Raw genomic sequence first — 21,475 nt, 5'->3', positions numbered from 1 at the left:
AAGTATGCGATCGGGGCCGGTCACGATCAGGTAGCGGCAGCCTCCTAACAGGCATAGTAAACGGCAGCTTGCTCCTTGCTACCGTTCCCGGCGGCAAACGTCGCCAGGAGTCTGTTTAAACAGCCCCGATGCTGGCGACGTACACTGTACGTCGTCAGTCACGAAGGGGTTAAAACGTTTTAGCTGGAGTTCAGCATTATTTGTTAGTAAACTAGACGTGAGATTGTAGTCTGTCCTGGGAGTGAGCTTGGAGCGGCGACTACTATATAACACACACAGGGACCAAAAGTAGCCCCCCTCCAGAAGGAAGGACAGTGTCAGCATGAATTCAGAGATGAATTGACGATCTATAGCTGAGTGATACACAAATAAGATACATTTTTGTTAATAATGAAGGTACTTGGATGCATTTTTAAAATTAAATTTTTGAGTTTAGTGCCACTTCAAATAAGAGAACATTTGCAGTCGGATTCAATCCTGCTTCCTACTACTAAAGGACTTGCCGAAACCCAGTGGTGCTTTCATCTCTTAACAATAGACACTCGAGTGAAGCTTACAGAGCTTGAAGCCAGCTAGACCAGACCTTCTCTGGTGGGCACAAATTTTACATGGTTACAGCTCTGTGTGCACAACAACCTATTTACTTTAGAAGTAGACAGCCAACAATGACTTTTATAACAGGATGGGCTTAGGTGACATGATCCTGAAGCCCATGGACATGTAGCTTTATCCAGAGATGGATGAGAAATTGCTTAGTGGCGATCAATTCCCTTCAAAGCCGATAAAAAGTAAATGACAACCACAAAGAATCCATTAAACTACACATCAAAAGTAGGAACTGGAAGTGAAACAACACAGGCTTTCTCGTCTCTCATGTACTGAAATTTATTTTAAAGGCTATAAATACACATTTTTATAAACCCAAAAGGATGTCCAAAAATATACATTTCTATGAAATCCTGAATCCATTATACAAAATATGCATTTGACATCCTTTCATACTTAACACTGACTGATGGTACAAAATAGTCGTCGTATGTTCAGTTTCAAGTAAAAAAATATTGCTTTGTTGTAAACAATTTCATGTATGTAAACTAAACAAGATTTGTCAACTGTATTTCATTTTTTTTGGTATTAACTACTTTAGCACTGAGTCCATCAAGTTTACAAAATGGCTGCAAGACTGCATACATTTGTTTTCTATAATATGTTATCTTTTAAACAAAGCAAGTGAATGCATGTATGAATAAAGAGAACACAATAAAATAGGATACTCTGTACAAATGTAGAGTTCCAAAGGCCACAATTAAAATAGAAAAGGGAAGCTGGAGTCGAGCTGCAGTCTTCAAGAGCTTACTGTAAAAGAAATTAAGTAAGTCAATAAAAGAGGAACTATTAACAAATATCAGCAGGCAAAGCACATAACAGAGAACAACAAACAGTTTTTAGATCTGGCACTCTACATGTCCTGGGTCAAGAACGTTTACTCCCTCTACCTCCAGGAATTGCCATACTCTGCCCAGGCTATAGGAGGAAGTGCCTTGTGTGTAACATTTGTAATGGCGAAGCAATGGAGTGAAAGCATAATAATAAAGGGATGTTAGATGATGAAAAGATGTTGGGGGTTCTTGTTTAAAAAAAATACAATTTTCCATAGGAAACTGTTGTTTTTAAATTCATATGTAATGTATGGTGAATTTTGGCTGTCATTCAATTGTCTGGTAGGTTTGCCTGCCATCTCAGATACAACTGTGAAACTGAATATAGTACTGCTAACACTTCTAACTGCCAAACCATTTGAAAGTTGAATCTCCAGTGGAAATAAATCTCATTTGGAAACTCTCGGTTCTGGGTACCAACATACCGGCACGACTAAGTTAGGAGCTTCTTAATCTCCAACCAGAAGGAGTTACTAAACATCAATTTAAATTTATGCTACACGTTCTTATAGCCACAAAACAGACTGTTGCGAAGCCCTGCTCATCTAACTCCCTCTCTATGTCTGAGGTGACGAGTAGAATACACTGGACATTTACCAACAAGATTATCGGATACCAAACCTAAATTCAGAAACCAAACCTAAATGCAGAAAAGTCTGGAACCCCTGGGTATGACATTTTTTGCCACCGTCCTTTGACTGTCATCTTATAGATTTGTGGTACCGTTAGTAGGTTTGGTCACTGAAGCACATAGGAATCCTAGAGATGCCCTTTTGCTTGGACTCCCATCCGTTCCCCCCCCACTTTGCCTTTTTCTATCTACTTTTCTGTCATTCTTCTACACATGCTTGAATACTATTTAGTCTATCTTCATCCTGGAAGATAAGGAGGCCAGTTGTGGTGCCTGCATCGAACGGACTACCATAAACTGCGACTGGTCACCATTCTCAACATTGTCTCTAATATTAGCTTTTGGATTGTTTAGGTTCTCAGTTAAATAGTTGATACTCAATATTGCTGTTGGTCTGTGACACGATTTCTCTTACTTTTGAATAAAAAATGATTGATCAAACATAAGTAAATTCATCTAATATACTACAAACCGTGCAACAGATTTAGCAACTTTTATTGCAGAGCATTATCTGGGTCTTGCTACGAGAATGCGATCGTGTTTTGCAAGTGTTTCACTAAAGATGAAATTCCTGCAGGAGATGTTTATAATTTAACTTTACCTTCTGTTCACACTCTCGGGGACAGTAGAGAGCCAAAATACAATTAAATACAAAATTCCCAGAGATACTGTCTACAGAGAAATATTCATTTTTCGAAGCCCGTGGACGTGCATCTAAACAAACATCCCCCTGTGAGCAAAAAAAGTGAACCGTGAAATCACAGCACACAAAAACGTGCACAAGGCTCCTGCCAGGGGTTGAGCACTAGGCACAGCACTAGGCAGGGGGGCTCTCCCGAAGAGAGACCCCCCCTCCTGGATTGGGAGGAGACAGAGAACCCTATATAAGGGCATAGAATCTCCTCCCAGCATCAGGAATAGGCCCCCGAATAAACCTGCACCTTCAGCATCTGTGGGTCAAAATTTTAAATAAAAAAGTGCCAATCGTGCATAGAGTGCTTAAATAAATCTAAAGTGCAAGTGCACCACTCTGACAGGCCTTAGGGGCCGGAGTGCAAAAATATTGCCCCAGACAAGCCATAACCTGTCTTGGAGGCGAAGTGCAGAAAATTGCAATGTGGTGTGTGACCGAGTGCTACAGTGAGTCATGTGGGGTCCCATGCCCATGTGACTTTCTGAGCACCCCTGGGACGCCACCCCCAGGGGGCACAACACCACGGGCTTCTGCCGCCCCCGAACCCTCCAGCCTCGACCAAGCTTTGCATCCGTTCAGTCAGTAGGCAATAGTGCAGAGGAAACTCCCCCCACTTCCAAAAAGGAGTCGCCTCAAGCACCTACCTTTACTCCTGAAGGTACTAAGCAACTGTCCGTCCCAAGGACAGTCCATGCTTTTCCCCTCTGGAACTGATAAGAACAGATACTACACTTGATCTTAGCCAAAAGGCCGTCTACAGAGAAACATTACTATAGATGCAAGGGGACGGCAGCAGCTTCTTATTGCTGTGTGTGCCCCTGTGGAAAATGTCCTCCTGGTTATAACGCTGTCACTGTGTTAGAGAGATTTCCTCTCACCTACTGCCAGAGTGCCCCAGATGGCAGTAAAAATCTGGCAGGGGTTTTGGTTAGCCAGGGCTGAGGAGACATTGAAATGATGGCTCCTTCTCAGAGCCGGCGCTACCATACAGGCAGCACAAGGGCCCTGGCGGGGGAGGGCGGAAAAACACCTCCTCACCCATCTCCGTCTGCTGTCGGCTCTCTCCGGTGCCGCGATATTTACATATGAATGGGTCGTGGCTTGTTATTATGCAAATTACCGCAGCCCATTCATATGTAAATATCTCGGCCGGGACAGTGCAGTGTTCTTCCTGCACTGTCCCGGCCGATATATTAGCATATGAATGGGCCATGGTAATTTGCATATGTAAATTATTGTTTATCCGATTAACCGATTAATCGAACTTAATAATCGGCTAACTAATCGATTTTGAAAATAATCGTTAGCTGCAGCTCTAGTAAATATTGCAACTCATTCATATGTAAATATCGCAGAGTCCTATAATGAAGTAAATATCAGCAGCAGAAACCAGTGAGAGCTGCAGGGGCACCAGAAAATTGACACTTTTGACACTCTGTGCCTGTTTCCTTGTGAACTGCGGCAAAATATTTCTCAGGTCTGGAGCAGTGTTTGGATGGAGGTGTGGGCAGCAGGAAAGGTATTTACTGTCTTCTTTACAGACATGCCTTGTTTCATTCACTTTTGTATAGCTACAGGGTTTGCATGTGGGGGAGGGGGGGGTGGTAAAATGCACCTTCGCCTGTGTTGGCAAAAAACCTTGCACCGGCCCTGCTTCTCCTTTATTGAAAACTTTTACAAATCATGTGACTTAGAACTGTCTGGAAATTAAGTGGCAGCTCGCTGGTACCATTGAGTATTATCCTTTTACTTTAGATCAGATTGTGTGTTGCTTTTTAAATAGAGTTCTTCTCAACAAGGTCTCCATCATCAGCTAAACAAGTATACAATCTTTGTGCCAGAGATTAATGTATACCAAAGATGGAGAAACACTAAAGACAGAACACCTGAGCTGAATAAAAACAAGTTTTATAGTCTGATTATCCTCACAACTAACCTATTAGATTGAGAACACAGTGGCTTGCAAAAGGTATTTGCAACGCCCGCTCCCCCTTGGCATTTTTCCTATTTTGTTGCAGTACCACCTGGAAATAAAATGGTATCATTTGATTTACACAACATGGAGAACTTTCCCTTTGCAGAACTTGAGCGTACATAACTCTTCACCCCCCAAAGTCAATACTTTGTAGAGCCACTTTTTGCAGCAATTACAGCTGCATGTTTCTTGGGGTACGTCCCTATAAGCTTGGCACATCTAGCCATTGGAATCTTTGTTCATTCTTCAAGGCAAAACTGCTCCAGCTCCTTCAAGTTGAACAGGTTTCGCTGGTGTACAGCGATCTTTAAGTCATGCCACAGATTCTTAATTGGCTTGACGTCTGGGCTTTGACTATGCCATTCCAAGACATTTCAATGTTTCCCCTTAAACCACTCAAGCGTTGCTTTAGCAGTATGCTCAGGGTCATTGTCCTGCTGGAAGGTGAACCTCCATCCTAGTCTCAAATCTCTGTGAGACTGAAAAAGCTTTCCCTCAAGAATTTGCCTGTATTTAACACCATCCATCATTCCTTCAGTTTTGAGGAGGAATGGTGTTCTCAGGATGACGAGAGGTCTCAGGTTTGCGCTAGACATATAGTTTTACTTGAAGGCCAAAAAGCTTAATTTAAGTCACATCTGAGCAGAGTACCGTCTTCCATATGTTTGGGGAGTCCCCCACGTGCCTTTTGTCATGTTTGCTTCCTTTTTTCTGTACGCTATGGCTTTTTTCTGGCCAGCTCTGTGGAGTGTACGGCGACAGATACTCCAATCTCTGCTGTGGAGCTTTGCAGCTCCCTCGTGGTTATCTTTGGTCTCTCTGTTGCCTCTCTGATTAACGCCCTCCTTGTCTGGTCTGAGTTTTGGTGGGCAGCCCTCTCTTGGCAGGTTTGTTGTAGTGCCATATTCTTTCCATTTTTCCATTATGGATTTAATAGTGCTCTGTGGGATGTTCAAAGTGGTTTATATATTTTTTGAAATCCCAACCCTGATCTGTACTTCTCCACAACTTCGTCCCTAACCTGTTTGGATAGCTCCTTGGTCTTCATGGTGTCGTTTGCTCAGTCGTGTTGCAGATTCTGCAGCCTTTCAGATCATGTGACACTTAGTTAAATAAAGACTGCCCGTGTGCAATCTAAGAATGGGACTTCTGAAGGTAATCACTTTTCCGTTTTTGTTTTTTTTTAAACCAGCTATTTTCTTGATTTCACTTCACCATTTTGGACTATTTTGTGTACGTCCATTACATGTAATCCAAATAAAATCCATTTTAGTTCCATTGCAACAAAATAGGAAAAATGCCAAGGGGGTCAATACTTTTGCAAGCCACGGTAAATTCAACGAGTTCAACAAATTTGAAAGTAATGCAATGAATTATAGTAATAATTTTTGTCAATAATAAATAAAACATTTTCACGGGGTTCCAGCGGTTAGATCACTATTAACCCCTACGTGACGAGTTATTTGCTGCTTTAGAGGGCTGTTAATCGCTGAGAATCAGCTTTTAACATTCATTAATGGATGCCCTTACTACAGAGGCATTCATTAATGAAAGGGTTAACCTTTTTCAGACACCCGATACCTTAATATCGGGTGTCTGAGAGTCAAAGCAAAGCGGACACAGATGCCGGCTTTTGCCGGCATTCTGACAGCTCGTATAGATCGAGAGATATCTCTCTCAAGCTATACTGGCTTTTTTTTTTTCTTTCATGAATAGATACAAAATGTGTCTATTCCTACAATGTATCTATTCCTGGAAGAAGAATGTTTGTTTGCTGATCGTTGTTGCAACAATCAGAAAACATTTAGTAACAGCTGAATCCTGAACTGCTGCAGGATCAGTGTCACTAACTTATTATCGGCTGTTCTGAAGTTTGAAGCAGCCTGATAATAACCAAAAATGTATTAATTTATCATGCAGTAACAGTGAGATTAATTCACAAAATCTGCTTGATATAATTAAATAAATAAAATAACATTTTTAAGTTAAAAAAAAAAGTGAAAAGTGTAAAAAAAAAAAAAAATTGTGAAAAGTGTAAAAAAAATAAAAAAATGTGTAAAAAATAAAATAAAATAAGGGACAAATAAATGAATGTATTTATTGCATTTTTTTAGCTGTGCTGGTTTTGTAAAAAAAATACTACAAATCAAAACTGGGAAAAAAGTGTTTTTTTTAAACGGTTTTTTCCTCTTTTTTTATATTTTATTTGTCCTAAGTGAGGCGTTAGACGCACATATGTGATATAAATATGTAGCCCTATCTGTCCTCTAAAAAACAATATATAATATGTGTGGGTGCACTTTGTAAGAAAGTATATTACTGACGTGGAAGAATCACACAGCAAAAATGTCAAAAGTGTGTCAGTCATTTACGAACAGAAACTAAAAACAAGCTCAGTCATGAAGGGGTTAAAAACAGAAAGAAAAGAAAAACTTATGGGCAGCTGAAAGCTGTATCACTGCACAAGGTATGGATGAGTTCTATGACCCCTCTACTCTTTCACACATGCACCTCATACTATGTGCACCATTTCTTATAGTAACTATCATGCGTATTTGCAATCACCATCTCTAAAAAAGAATGGGCTGTGCACATTCCAATTTTGACTCAGTCATCAGGGCATGGAAAATAGCCGTGCTAGGACCGCAGCCTTGTATAACAGCATAGGGTTAAAGAGGTGTAGTTTTGCCTACTTCCGAGCTTCCAAGTAAACTTCCCTAAATTTTAGAGAAGTTTAATTTTAGTTACCTACTTTGCACTGAAATCACTCATCCTCATAGTTAGAGCCGGCGTGTGACAATGAAACTCACACGTCGGCTCAATAGATCGGGAAGTGAGTGAACACATACTGTTGCACCCTCACTTCTCGATCATCTCCCTGCAAAGAGCGGTGACCGTTAGTCCCTGCAGGTATTCCCCTCCCCTCCCCCCCTCCTCCTCAATCCCCCAGCGCTGACTGGAGGAATGGACAGGGTGGGCACAGCTAGCTCTGCCTCTAGATAGGGAGAGCCCACTGTCAATCAGCCAGCAGGGTGGATCTCGACTGTATTGTCAGGATCCGTCCCAGCTGTGGTGCTCTCAGTATATAGCGGGCTTTGGGGCACGGGAGGACGTTAGTATATGTCCTCCCGTGACCCAAAAGAGAACTATGGGATAAAAAGGTTACTTCATAGTTCTCTTTTAAAATTAACATAAATGATGACCTACATTTAAAACGTGCAATATATAACCATACACACCTGGATTTCATTGACACTACACTGGAGTTCATCAGAATGATCACTGCACAGACAAGCGGGATAGCCAGTAATCGAATAGGATCAGGGTCCAACTGGATGTTATACCTATGTATTTACAAATAAAAACATGAATGACATTGTTGTGGAATAATAACATTACTAATAGTTAACATTAATAACACGTACTTTGAAATCATACCAGCTATAAAGCGATATTTTTTACCTCTTACCAAATATTAAAAACATCACAACACCCACATCTCACTGCACAATATATGAATTATTCACACAACAGTCAGGTTGAGAGTCTACAGCAGCATTTCGCAACCTTTCTTCAGTCACGGCACCCTTGAAAAGTATGCAAAATCTCGAGGCACACTAGTCTAAAATGTCATGGATTTCAAGGGGGACCCCACACAAAAAATTGGGTTTCCTCTTCAAATCAAAGCGCCCCCTACAAATCAAGATTTTCCACTTCACATTTGTAGGCTCCCTTACACATCAGAAGTCCCTCTTTCATATTAGAGTCTCCCCCTTTCACACCAGAGTTCCCCTTTACATCAGCAAACCCCTTCACCTCAGTCTTCATTCGCCCCTTCACTTCACTGTCTCACTCCCACAAAACTTTAAGCCACCGCTGAGTAAACTAGAAGGCACACCAGGGTGCTCCAAGCTCGCTCCTCTGATGAACTACAATCTCGCATTTAGTTTACTCATTTGTATTGAGATTGTAGTCCATCGCGGGAGTGAGCTTGGAGCAGTGGCTACTTTACAACACACTCAGGGACCATGGGGAACACAAGTAGCCACGCTCCAGAAGGAAGGACAGTGTCAGCATGAATTCAGAGATGATTTGAGGATCTACAACTGAGCGATGCATAAATACATTTTTGTTAATAGTTCAGGTACTCAAATGCATTTTTAAGATTTCACTCCTGAGTTTAGTGTCACTTTAAGAGAACATTTAAAAGAGAATATTTATAATACAAGTCTTGATCATGCTGGAGTGCTTTCTAACCATGAAGATCCACATTTTCTTAATCAGTTGCCAACCCAGCTCTTCATGGTCAATGATGACAATACTGCGGGGGAGCCAAGAATGGGCACTCCTGTTGTGTATCCTCTTGAATATGGCTGTCATGACTGCTTTCCATAAGGAATAGAGGGCCTCAGATTTTTGGGAGATTCCCAATAGCCATGAACTGAACCCTGGCAACTATAAAAAGGCAGGCAGAGGGCAAAGGACTAGTCACCATTATTGCCTGTGGTCTCCCTGCAGCAGATCTTTCCCCCATTACGGACTTACCATACCTTGTTCTGTGCCATGCCCTTGTATAAGGACGGTCATGTTAGTAGAGGCAGTGCTTTACTTTCTCATGTGAGAGCCCCCAGCACGGACCTCGAGCAGCACAGTAGTGAAATCACCAAATCTCCTAAGACTAGAAGTCAGAGGCAGCAGTGCCTTAGATTTCACACTGCAGATATACAGCTATTAGGGTTTTGGCACAGCAGTGCCTAGGTACCCTCACATATCAGGAAGTGCCTTTTTTTTTAGGAGGAATTCCAGACCAGACAAAAGGGTATTTTTTCAGGGTAGTGCTTAGGCACAAATAATTCTAAATATTTTCTATAACAATAATTGTACAATAATAAATGTTTTATAACATAAAGTAGGGAAAACTGTTTTTTTCCCCCAAAATTTTCTGAATTTTTTCATTATATAGTAAAGAATAAAACCGCAGTGGTGATTAAATACCACCAAAATAAAGCTCTATCTGTCCCCAAAAATGGTATAAAATTAATTTCAGTACAGCGTTGTATGACTGAATGTCAAAGTACAACAGTGCTGAATACTGAAAAATGGCCTGGACAGGAAAGAGGTTTAACACCCCCGGTCAGCAAGTGGTTAATACCAATGAAACATACAGTATATGAATGCAGCTTCTTATGCGTCATTATTCATAATGGCGCTGGACAGTTGTGCTGTAACAATTGCTCACATGTAACACTGCTTCTGGTTTTTAAGAATAATGTTATATTTTTTCAATAAGCTCATTAAACAAGGAAATAAAATTTGTTACGGCTGGAGACTGGAATGGACTGCAACAAGCCATTGGATGGGTTATAATGCACAATGGAAGGGCATGCCATGCAACCTCCAGACAAGTGACAGAGAACCCTGGGGGACACTTAAGTACCTGCAGACATCTCCGGGTAATCTCCCCCCTTTTGTTCTGGTGACAAATGACACAGAGAGAATGTGATGGGAAATCACGAAATTCTACAGTTGTCACCAGAACAGAGCGGAAAATAAATCTTCTAATAAGAACATCTCTTCGAGTTCAAAAAAATGTTTTTCTCATCCTTCACTTTTTGATCCAAAAGAAAAACAAACAAACATTTGATATGAATGTAACACACACACACTTAATTGTTTTTTGGCCATCTGAAATCTTTTGATGAGGGCACATTGAAATTTAACAGAATACTGGTATGACCCACATCTGGATGGCTTACAACATATGAATCCAGTAGCTGCCTTTTTTTAAATGGCCTGTGACTCCATTGAGATTTGACCTCACTTTCTATTTCTGCAACAGGACAAATAAACGAGAGGAGTGTTTATCACCAGGATGGAAGACACAGACAATAAATGTTACCTGACAGAGGTTTCAACCTTTCCTCATTTACTGAAAATATGATTTGTCGCATTGAGAGTCTCCATTGGAGCAATTTCCTAACACTTCCTGTGCCAACAGAAGCAAGTGGAAATCTCCTCACTTGGGACACCGACCACACATAAAAACCCGATAGAGTTTTATAAAGGATTTCACGATTTGCATTTAGAATGATATTTGGGACTCTCCAGCCTGACAATTTAGGTAATTTCACGTAATTATATTATAATTACACATAATTAGAGCATTTTTATGAACATCCCTTTTATTTAAGCATTATAGCTGGTTTTACTATTTTTGAATGCACATATTAATTGAGAAAACGCACATAGGTAAAGCAGGCATGTTGCAGGTGTGTGTATATATATTTTTTTATACACATACATACACACACGCACACTTGACCTTTTGCATTTCATAAGCTGGCATCTTTTAAACTATACCCCGGTCAATATGAAAGTAACTAAAATACATTTGTACCTGAGATTTTTTGCCCAGTAGATAAAGGATGGTAAAACTAGCATGGTTAGCCACAAAAGTAAGTTCATGATTGTAATATGAATCTTGAAGTTGTCTTGAACCGTCATGAAGTCTGAATCAAATTGTGCAGCATTTGAAGTCTCCTCCTGGGAAGTAGGGACAGAATCGCCTACACCTGTTGTAGTGCCAGAACTTTCACTTGAAAGATGGTTACTGTTGGCTGTCTGCCTTGAAACCTGCATAGAAACACATTTAAAACAAATAAGTACAACAGAAATGCCACATATAACGAACACATAATGTGTTGGTTGTTTCAATTAAGATTTCTGCTACAGATTACATTTGTTTTCCCTGGAGTTCAGCTTTACACAGTTTTGTTATCAGAACAGTGGCTAAGCACTTACATTTATGGTCGATGTAATCATTAAATAGCCCTTCCATGATAAGTGAACAGTAGATTGGTGGAAGGTAGAAAAATAGCTTCTTTCACAATTTTTATTCCACTGTTGCACAATCATTATTTTAATGTTTTTGATGTGAACATAACTCCATTATCTTTAAAAAGACTCTGCTATGGGCAAAACCCCCAATCCACTGCACGGTATAAAAATGCAACATCTAACATTAGGTCCCTCCTACTAAGGGGGATAAAGGGAGGCAGCTCCGCATTCCTTATTCTCAATTCCGTTTGCCATATCAGAGTGTGGGCAACCACATGGCCCACTTTCCATCAAATTTAGGTGGCTGGTGGAATACTATATCCATGTATTTATGGGGTGCCAATGCAAGTTTTGTTGGGGAGGAGGGGGTTATGAGGGCCACAAAAGAATGAGCAAAGGGTTTTCTCCCTAATTTTGTGTTCTAGGTGTGGGAGGTACGGCCATCCTAGGGACTGTTCTTTCCAGAGCTACCCCAGTCCTAGAGATATGCACAGGGAGTCAGCACTGTCTTGTGCCCATGTATAGAAAATTATAAAATTGAAAGATCCTTTTGTAGGTAATTACACTAAGATTAGATGCTATTGAAGCAAGTATATTAGTTGACTCAATACAATTACAATATTGTGTTTGCATATTTAGATGTTTTGGACCTTGTTCCAGGAAAGGCGTTAGAATATATCTAATAAGTAACTCATTGTTTAGGAGTATATGATGCAAGAGTTAATATTATGAAATGACAGTCACATGTGAAGACTGTGTGGCTTAACAGTTTTAAGTGCGTGAATATAAATATTGGGCAACAGTGGTGACACTGTAATTGTAAAGGGCATGTCATATAAAGTAAACAAACATACTTAAATTAAAATATAGGTTAAAATGTTTTTTTTTTATAGAGATTTTTCTATTTAATGAATGGATTGCTTTTCAGTTAATCTTGATGTACAGTATGTATGCATCTATTTATGGGGAAAAAAAATGGTACCTTAAACGTCCCTTTCTAACAGGAGACTTGGTGAAAAGGAAATGATAAAGAAAAGAACATTTATTTTATCCCTTCCTTCCTATGTATATTCAAATACAATTTCCTGCCAGAGTTTTCTGTGAGTTCACAGCCCAGTGTGAGCCCAGATCTGAGTGATCAGACGCGACAAGTAACTCGAACTACATAATGAATTAAAGCTCTGTCCAGCTGCTCTCAGTGAGTTTTACTCTTTCTTCCGTGTGTTATAAAGAGAAATTGGAACTTTCCCTTTCACTGCTGGAGGATTTGGCCAACAGAAATGAACGTAGCAGGAAAACACATATGACCCCTTCTTCGATCTGACCCCTTCTTCGATCTAACCCCTTCCAGGATTAGCCCCACAATGCTGGCAGGTCCTCAGCCCATTTATTGTTCTCTGGTTTCTTTTATCATGATCATCCACAGCACCTCTGTTTCACCTCTTTCCTTGGTGTCTGTGCTAGATTATGTCTCAGTTTTCCCTGCATTGTCCGTTCTACTTTCTCTGGCATCTCACATGAAACGTGGTAGATGCACTTTACTGATACAACCTGCCCTTTCTTTGTATATCAGTAGGGTACACTGAATACAGGTTTATTGCACTACATAGAAAAAAATAATTTGGCATCTGCATATTACAAATATATTATAGGCATGAACAACCTTGACTGTACCTATTAGTTGTGCTATATGTAACTGATTGTTACTATCTGCCTGCATTATTTCTCTGTACTCTAATCTGTGTAGTGCTCTATTATACTTGTTACATTATATACAAATTATTGAAACACAAAAGTGACAGATACTGCCTTCTTTATGACCAAGCCCTGAGCCATCAGATGTTTAAATGCATGGTTAAAAGGGAGGTTGAATGAACTGAACTCATACCAAGTGCACCCAACTGCCAGCTCTGAGAGAGTGTACCAATATGCTCTTCTACGATTCGAAGGCTAATTGATCTTAATAGCAGAAAAAGGTCACGCCTGATGATTGATCTATTATTGTTTTTTTTTTTATGATGGCCACTACTGGAAAAGCATTTGGAGCAAGGGAGCAACACCAAACTATTTAAAATACTGAATGCTATATAGCACCCATATGAAGAAGCCTTTAAGTGACATGTATCCAGAGCAAGATGAGAGTGAGAGAATAAAGAAATGCCATTAAACCAATCTGCAAACAACAACTGTCTTTTTTTTTATTGAAGAAAAGAATGAGGCTTACTTGGAGGGCAGAAGATTGTGAGGTTAAGAGAGAACTAGGGTCAAACATTTTTTGGCCTTAGTTCGCTTTTGGGATCAAAGGAGGACATTTACAAATGTCCTCCTGTGACTCAAAACTCAGCATATAGTGGACTGCAGCTGGGAAAGATCCTGACAATGTTTTTGGGATTCACCCCACTACTTGAATAACAGCTAGTTCTGCCTCTGGAGCCGTGCCCGCCCCTCCCCTGTCTGTCCCTCCAGTCAGCGCTGGAGGAACGGAGAGGGGAGGGGGGAATCCTTGCGAGGAGTTGTGACCGGCAGTCACTACTTTCTGCAGGAAGAAGATTGTGATTGCTCAGTTGTCGATCTATAGAGCCAACGTGTGAAAACTGCAGTGTAACACCCCGGCTCTAACTATGGGGATGAGTGCATATCCCCATAGTTCTCCTTTAAAGTGACGCTAAAATCGGGAATTAGACCTTATATATGTATTCAAGTACCTGAACTATTAACAAAAATGTAGCTCATTTGTGTATCACTCGGCTGTAGATCCTCAAATCATCTCTGAATTCATGCTGATATTGTGCCTACTTCTGGAGGGTGGCTACTTGTGTTCCCCATGGTCCCTGTGTGTGTTGCAAAGTAGCCATTGCTCCAAGCTCACTCCCATGATGGACTACAATCTCAATACAAATTAGTAAACTAAACGTGAGATTGTAGTCCATCAGAGGAGTGAGCTTGGAGCGGTGGCTTCTTTACAACACACACAGGGACAATGGGGAACAAAAGTAGCCACCCTCCAGAAGGAAGGACACTGTCAGCACCAATTCAGAGATGATTTGAGGATCTACAGCTGAGTGATACACAAATAAGATACATTTTTGTATCTGAATGCATTTTTTAGAATTAACTTCTGAGTTTAGTGCCACTTTAACACGTATCACATAAAATGCAGTGCCTTATATTTTTAGTAATTGCAGCACCAATAGTGTTAACGTTAGCTTGGTGAATTAGCATCAGGCTATCTACTGGCAGAATTGAGTAACACCAGCCACAGAACAAATTTTCAATTTTAATTGCATTGTGAAATAAACTCAAACTGCTAAATCCTGGTCTAACAGCTGGGGGACCAGAGATGATGAGCAGAATAAAAATGTCTGTGCACAGTATAGAGATTCATTAGGATGAATAGCAGAGTAGCTGGCTGACCAAGGAAGAAGTGCTAAGGTAATCCTGAGGGAAGTCATAGGTGCATCTCTGGGATGCAGATTTGGCACTACAGCTTGTTTTAGAATCACGATGGTAATGGTGGCAGTGTTTTCCATGGCTGTCTAGTAGAGAGTACATGTTAAATAGAGAGAACAGAGCAGTAAGCACACAATTATTATTTCCTAAATATCTTCTTTTGTGATGCAGCTAAATTTGTATCACATAGTCTCTCATATGAAAAAACTGTATACGCTACAGTGAGTCATGGCTGTTTTGAGCTTTCAGTCCCTCAAGGCACAGCCTGCTGTCAACTAAGAAATTCTTTTGATATACATCTATGGTTAGTTGAAATTACAGTTACGATTTCCATCTGTTATGCGTTTCTATTATTTTTGTGCCAGGTTCAGGTCTCATTGTGGTACCAACAAACTAAGAATGATAAGATGATTTTGTGCAGAGTATGTACACCAATCAGCCATAACATTATGACCACTGAGAGTTGAAGTGAATAACCTTGATTATCTCAATTAAAAGGTGGATCACACACAACCAAGCGCAGCACCCCGGCTTACACTTGATTATCTCGTTACAATTGCACCTGGAAGTGGGTGGGATTTATTGGGCAGCAAGTGAACATTTTGTTCCTGAAGTTGGTGTGTTGGAAGCAGAAAAAATGGGCATGCATAAGGATTTGAGTGTCTTTGACAAGGTCCAAATTGTGATGGCTAGATGACTGGGTGAGAGCAAATCCAAAAGCTGCAACTTTTTTGAGATGTTCCTGGTATGCAGTGGTCCTACCAAAAGTGGCCCAAGGAAAGAAAACCGGTGAACCAGCGACTTGGTCATGGGTAACCAAAGCTCATTCATGCACGTGGGGAGCAAAGGCTGACCCATGTAGTCCAATCAAATAAAAAAGAGCTACAGTGCTCAAATTGCTGAAAAAGGTAATGCTGGTTCTGATAGAAAGGTGACTAAACAGTTTGTTGTGTATGGGGCTGCGTAGCTGCAGACCGATCAGGGAGCCCATACTGACGCATGTCCATCGCCAAAAGCGCCTACAATGGCCATGTGAGCATCAGAACTGGATCACGGAGCAATGAAACAAGGTGGCTTGGTCTGATGAATCACATTTTCTTTACAGCGTGTAGATGGCTAGTGTCATGTGTGTCTCTTAACTGGGGAAGAGATGGCACCAGAATGCACTACTGGAAGAAGGTAAGCTGGCTGAGGAAGTGTGATGCTTTGGGCAATGTTCTGTAGGGAAACATTGGGTCCTGCCATTCAAGTGGATGTTACTTTGACAGGTAACATGTAACTAAACATTGCTGCTGACCAAATACACCCCTTAACGTAACATTAAAAGGCAAAGTGTTTTTTCCCTACCCCCAATGTTAATTAAAACGCTTACCTTAAGTGATGCCTATTAATCCGATCATCTTCTTTCCTGTAGTTTTTAGCCTTCTCTCCAGCGCTGCGGCGAGTGTCAGATCCAGCGCTGACTCCTCTGTCCTTGCTGGTACTTCCTATCCCACGGTGTCTGCATGCGGGTGTACGCGTCCATAGACTTACCTCGTCTCTTTCCCCGTCTCCCGGCTGAAAATCCGAACTGTGCATGCTCTCGTCCCAAGGTGCTCTGCGGCCGCCCGAGCATTTTCAGGTTTTCAGACGGGAGCGCGCGATGAAGACGGGTAAGTTTAAACCGCTTTTAAAGCTTTTTTTTTTTTTACTTTTTGCATATATCTACTGCTCGATAGCAGTAGATATATGCATAGACCCCACCTCGCAACTTACAGGACTTAAAGCATCTGCTACTGACGGCTTGGTGCCAGATACCACAGCAGGCCTTCAGAAGTCTAGTGGAGTCCATGTCTCGATAGGTCAGGGCTTTTTTGGCGGCAAAAGGGGAACCTACTACATATTAGGCAGGTGGTCATAATGTTATGGCTGATCGGTATATATGGCATTATTGTAATGTTTACACATTTACCTACTTGAAGTTTCAAATATTTATTTTATATATATTGTGAGATGGGGAATAGGTAGCGGGTGCAATTGCTCCTTGGGGTGAGCAATCTTGCAAGATTTAGAGACCAAACCAGTGACTTGTCTTCAAACAGTGTTACATTTATTGGTGCAACACACAGGCTATATACAGTGCTCAAAGAAAGTAAATACTTCAAAATCAAAATCCTAGCCGTGTCCCGGCACTAACTAAAGATACGATAGTCCTGACTACCAACCTGTACAAACCTATAGTTTGTCAGGCTTCAGCAAAACACATTGACCAACCGTGTGCTCCAGCAGATAGAAACTGTCTGCTCCCCAGGCTCCAGAGCCCTGTCTGTTTGCCTCGCCTGCACTAAATTGCCACTTACAAACAAGAAATAAACATGAGGATGCCTAAACATTTGTAATTGCAACAATTCTCTGTGCAAAGTGGTGCATTATCTGACAGAAATGCAGGGGTGCCAATATTTTTGGCCGTGTGTGTATCTCTTTGTGTGATGTGAAATAAAATCATTATCTGTCTGGTTCCCAATGTAGGGGTTTGTCAACTTGATTTGTTTGTTTTTTTGTGTGCAAATGTTGTTATGCCATTACTGACAATCATCTGGTGATTTATAAGATTGCCACTAGATGTCTCATGAGTTTTGTTTAACAACATTACTCGCAGGTGGGTTTAAATGCAACCTTTTTAAATTTGTTTTATAATATTATAATAGAATATTACATTATAATATCATTAGCACTCACCCATAATGCACAAGTACCATTATTTCTTAGGATTCAAAATGCATTTCTCCGATGCATTATCATATTTCACACTTTAAAATACAGCAATTTAATATAATAGGTTGTGTATTTCCAGCCATTTTCCCTTTCTAATTTATATAACTTTATAGAACCTTCAAGTTTTGCTAACATACTTTTTATATTTTGATTTTTTTTAATAGCATATGTGGTTTTAATCATCTCCCTAATTTTCTTGCTAACCACACCACCTACTGTATTCCTCATTAATCTCTGCTAACTCCCACTTCCTGCTTCTATCTCATCTCCCAACTTCTTTCTGTAATGCTGGTTTAAAATCTTTTCAAACTTTCTACCCGTCCCCTCTCTTTTATCACATCTGCACCATGGCTTTTAAAGTGTATGTATGTAAAGGCCAAACTATTTTGTTTTTAGTTTTGGATAGAATAGAGAACGGTTGGTTTATTATTTGCTGTCCCACTAGGGTGTTTTTTCTTCACTTCTCATTCCAGAGATACAACAGGAAACAAGAGGAAATCTCTACAAGGTGAGGGGTAATCCCCACTTGTCATTAGAAAAAGTGTTCCTATTGAAACTTACTTTTTGTTCTGGTGACATCTTTAAAATGTGTATTTCCCTAATTTTCCCCAGGACAAATAAAGCGGCTGAATCTAAATAATTGGGATTCAGACAGCAATGAAGACTTGACAGAGGTTCTAACTCTACATTAATCTTTGCAAAACTGAAAAGCAAGTTTTGGCTATACATACACTTTAGGATTCAGCCTAGTACCAACTGAGAAGCTAACCTATTTTCTAAAAAGCCCAAAGCCTTCCCTTACTGCACCAACTAAGTTCCCGCTGTCCCTAAATGTATATCCTTATTCTTTATAGCCCAACTCCAAGCAAACAGCTACATAGATAAAATACATATATTGCAGACATTTGACCTGCCAAAAGATTTGTATATCTATCTGTCCATCCAGTTGTGAGATTTACACAGAGCTCCTTTACACCAGAGCCCTGTCTGCCAGGCGACCTGATTTTTCTCTCCTGCAGTTAGGTAAAACAAACAGGTCTTGTCCCTCTCCAAGCCTACGACTGCACTGTAAACAGAGAAGCAGAAAGAGAAGGTCATCTCTGTCAGTCATTCTGCTTCCCCCTCCTATCAGCATCCTCCTTGTTAGCACATGAGTACTGCAACAAACCTGATTGGATCCTTTTACTGCTTCTCCTTGTCTGAGTCTGAGCTTTGCGGAACAGGGACTTCAAGAGGTCGATATCAAATTTAGGTACACTGCTTTCTTTTAAGATACATTTCATGATGTATGTTGAATACAGAGATCTGCATTGTTTGTGCCTTTTATATCTGCCCTGAGCTGAGCTTTAAAATCATTATCATGTGCCAGTTCAAAACTAGTCTTTCTTACACATTTTCCCCTACCTTTTCTTCTGTCACCTAGTTAGCTACCTTTTTATACTGACCTTATACTGGTTCAACAGGTACTTGATCAGTGAGCAACAAGCACTTCTCCAAGTTGTTCATACTTGGAAGTGTTGCAGAAAGCTCACTGAGGGACTGGAACTTTGCTCAGATCAGCAATTATCCCTAAAGTAGAATAAAAGTCTTATTTTTCTTTACATATATCCACTGCTAGCAAGCAGCAGATATATACAACAAAAAAAACATTTAAAAAAAAGTTACCAAAGAGGTAAATACTTTTTCTGCCACTCGCTCCAGTCTGCAGCATTCAGCTTACCCGAACCGCCGTGCAGGACGATCTGGGCCGACGCAATAGAAGTCAATGCACGCAGCCGTGAGTGTACACGCTGGACAGACTTTGTGTCACATGAGGAGTCTGTGCTGGATCAGAGACCTGCACCAGCGCTGGATGGACTGCTGGAAACTACTTGAAGGAAGAAGATGATCGGCTCAAGAGGCATCATTTAAGGTAATATATAGAAATGTCACCAGCACATCAAATTCTTTTAGGATAGCAAAATGTTAATTTATTTGCAGTTCCTTGTCAGAAAAACAAGCGATTTCGGGACTGCATAGGGTCCCTTCATCAGGCTTAACATTGAGGTCAACCTAGGCTTAGCATTGACCCTGCACGGTCCTGAAAGCGTTTGTTTTTCTGACAAGGAACTGCAAATAAATGAACATTTTGCTATCCTAAAAGCATTTGGTGTGCTGGTGACATTTCTATTTATTGCTGATGTTTGCGGCGCCATCGGCAGTCACGGAGAGCACCCACCCCATTACAAGGGACTTTCGGTAAGGAGTGCAACAAGTAAAAGGTGTCTATCATTTAAGGTAAGTCCCTACAGCATGATTGGGAAGGGGCAAAAAAAAGGATTTGACTTTAATGTCACTTTAAATTGCTCTTCCAGTAGTGCACACATTGCACAAACGCAACACTGGGCATCGTTATCAAACACAGAGAACACAATTACTGACAATATGGGGATTTTTTACAAGGGAACTGAACACAACCAATAAAAACATAGTTGTAAGGGTTTTCAATTTAAAACTACTAATTACCACAAAGCTACCAAACATTCATGATTACTTACAGTTATTTAGTACTCTGAAGGTGGCCCATTATATGCTATGGGCGATGCATGCATGAGATAGGAAAACAAAAAGCACCAATAGCAGGCTGTAAACATTGCCTGGCAATGTGTTGCAATACTCAGATCTCTATACATCAACATCTAAGAGAATGTTCTTGGCAGAGTGCTTTTAAAAAGTTAACTTTCAGTAATGAAAAACCTGTTCCATTATAGTCTTCTTTGAGGTGACCTGTAATTATTGTAAAACTTAATGTGTGTTATCAGTTATTGGCTACAAGAAAGCTGTTTGTTTTAGTGTTCCAACTGCTAGACCACTCTGTAAAGGGGAGCAATCCCGGCTGTACACCAAATTACACAAATTAATTTCACTGCTGGTAGTGGTAGGATACAAGATGCTGACCAGGTTCATTGGTTCAAACATCCTCCCAACATGTAAATGCAGAAAAATTCCAGGGCACATTTAAACAATTAAAATAACCTGTTTATTCAATCTTTCCATGCTTTGATGCTTGAATAAACAGGTTGTCCTAATTTTAAAGAAGTAACTCGAATTTTCTGAACTCTAGGTGAGATAGTAGTATTATTGGTAAAGAGAAAGATTGTAAGCAAAGCTGGCCATACCGAATTCTGGCTGTTTCATGCTGAATCAGACAAAATGATCCATGGATGGCCCTGTCAGCACCACCTGGCTCAATAAAAGTCACATTTTCGGACTGATGTCACTGTTCACATATTCTAACAGGTGCAGAATACAATAGCCAGATTGGAATATTCCTCCGTCCAAGCTCTTTAGTGTGAATTGGATAATCAAGAAACATCCCAAAGTGTAGGGCCAGCTTTACTTACAGTTTAAAGTTTCAAAAGCCCAAACATGTTTTAGGATAACGTGGGGAAGGATCAGAAATCTGGTTAGGATTTTTTTTTTGCTGTGGCCTTGCTTGGTAGATGAACCTTCTCTATTTGTCCTGGTGATTATTGTTACTGGGACAAAAAGTGATATGAAATTCATAATTTCAATTGTGCCCTCACCCATTGTTCTGGTGACATCTCCCAATGGGGCTGATGTGACATCACTTGCTGATGGGTCTCCAGGACAGATAGTGAAGGGAAATTTAAATGGAACACAGACAACAACATTTTGGGCTAAATATATATATA

The 21,475-nt window shown here is 40.4% G+C and overlaps 1 protein-coding gene across 1 annotated transcript in view; it reads right to left on the bottom strand.

Annotated features, from left to right (window-relative positions):
• Positions 1–988: 988 nt before the first annotated feature.
• The window catches only part of LOC108801869 (GPI inositol-deacylase-like), an 83,200-nt gene continuing 62,713 nt past the window's right edge, over positions 989–21,475 (bottom strand). The window contains exons 15-17 of the mRNA XM_018573783.1: positions 11,137–11,372; positions 7,979–8,083; positions 989–1,356 (exon numbers count right to left, since the gene is read on the bottom strand). Coding sequence (XP_018429285.1) covers positions 1,218–1,356; positions 7,979–8,083; positions 11,137–11,372 — 480 coding nt within the window. The 3' untranslated portion in view covers positions 989–1,217. The remainder of the gene's footprint in view (positions 1,357–7,978; positions 8,084–11,136; positions 11,373–21,475) is intronic.

Source organism: Nanorana parkeri, unplaced genomic scaffold (assembly GCF_000935625.1).
Source record: "Nanorana parkeri isolate BGI_ZX_2015 unplaced genomic scaffold, ASM93562v1 scaffold2539, whole genome shotgun sequence".
Lineage (NCBI taxonomy): Eukaryota > Metazoa > Chordata > Amphibia > Anura > Dicroglossidae > Nanorana > Nanorana parkeri.
This window is presented reverse-complemented; position numbering and strand designations above follow the sequence as displayed.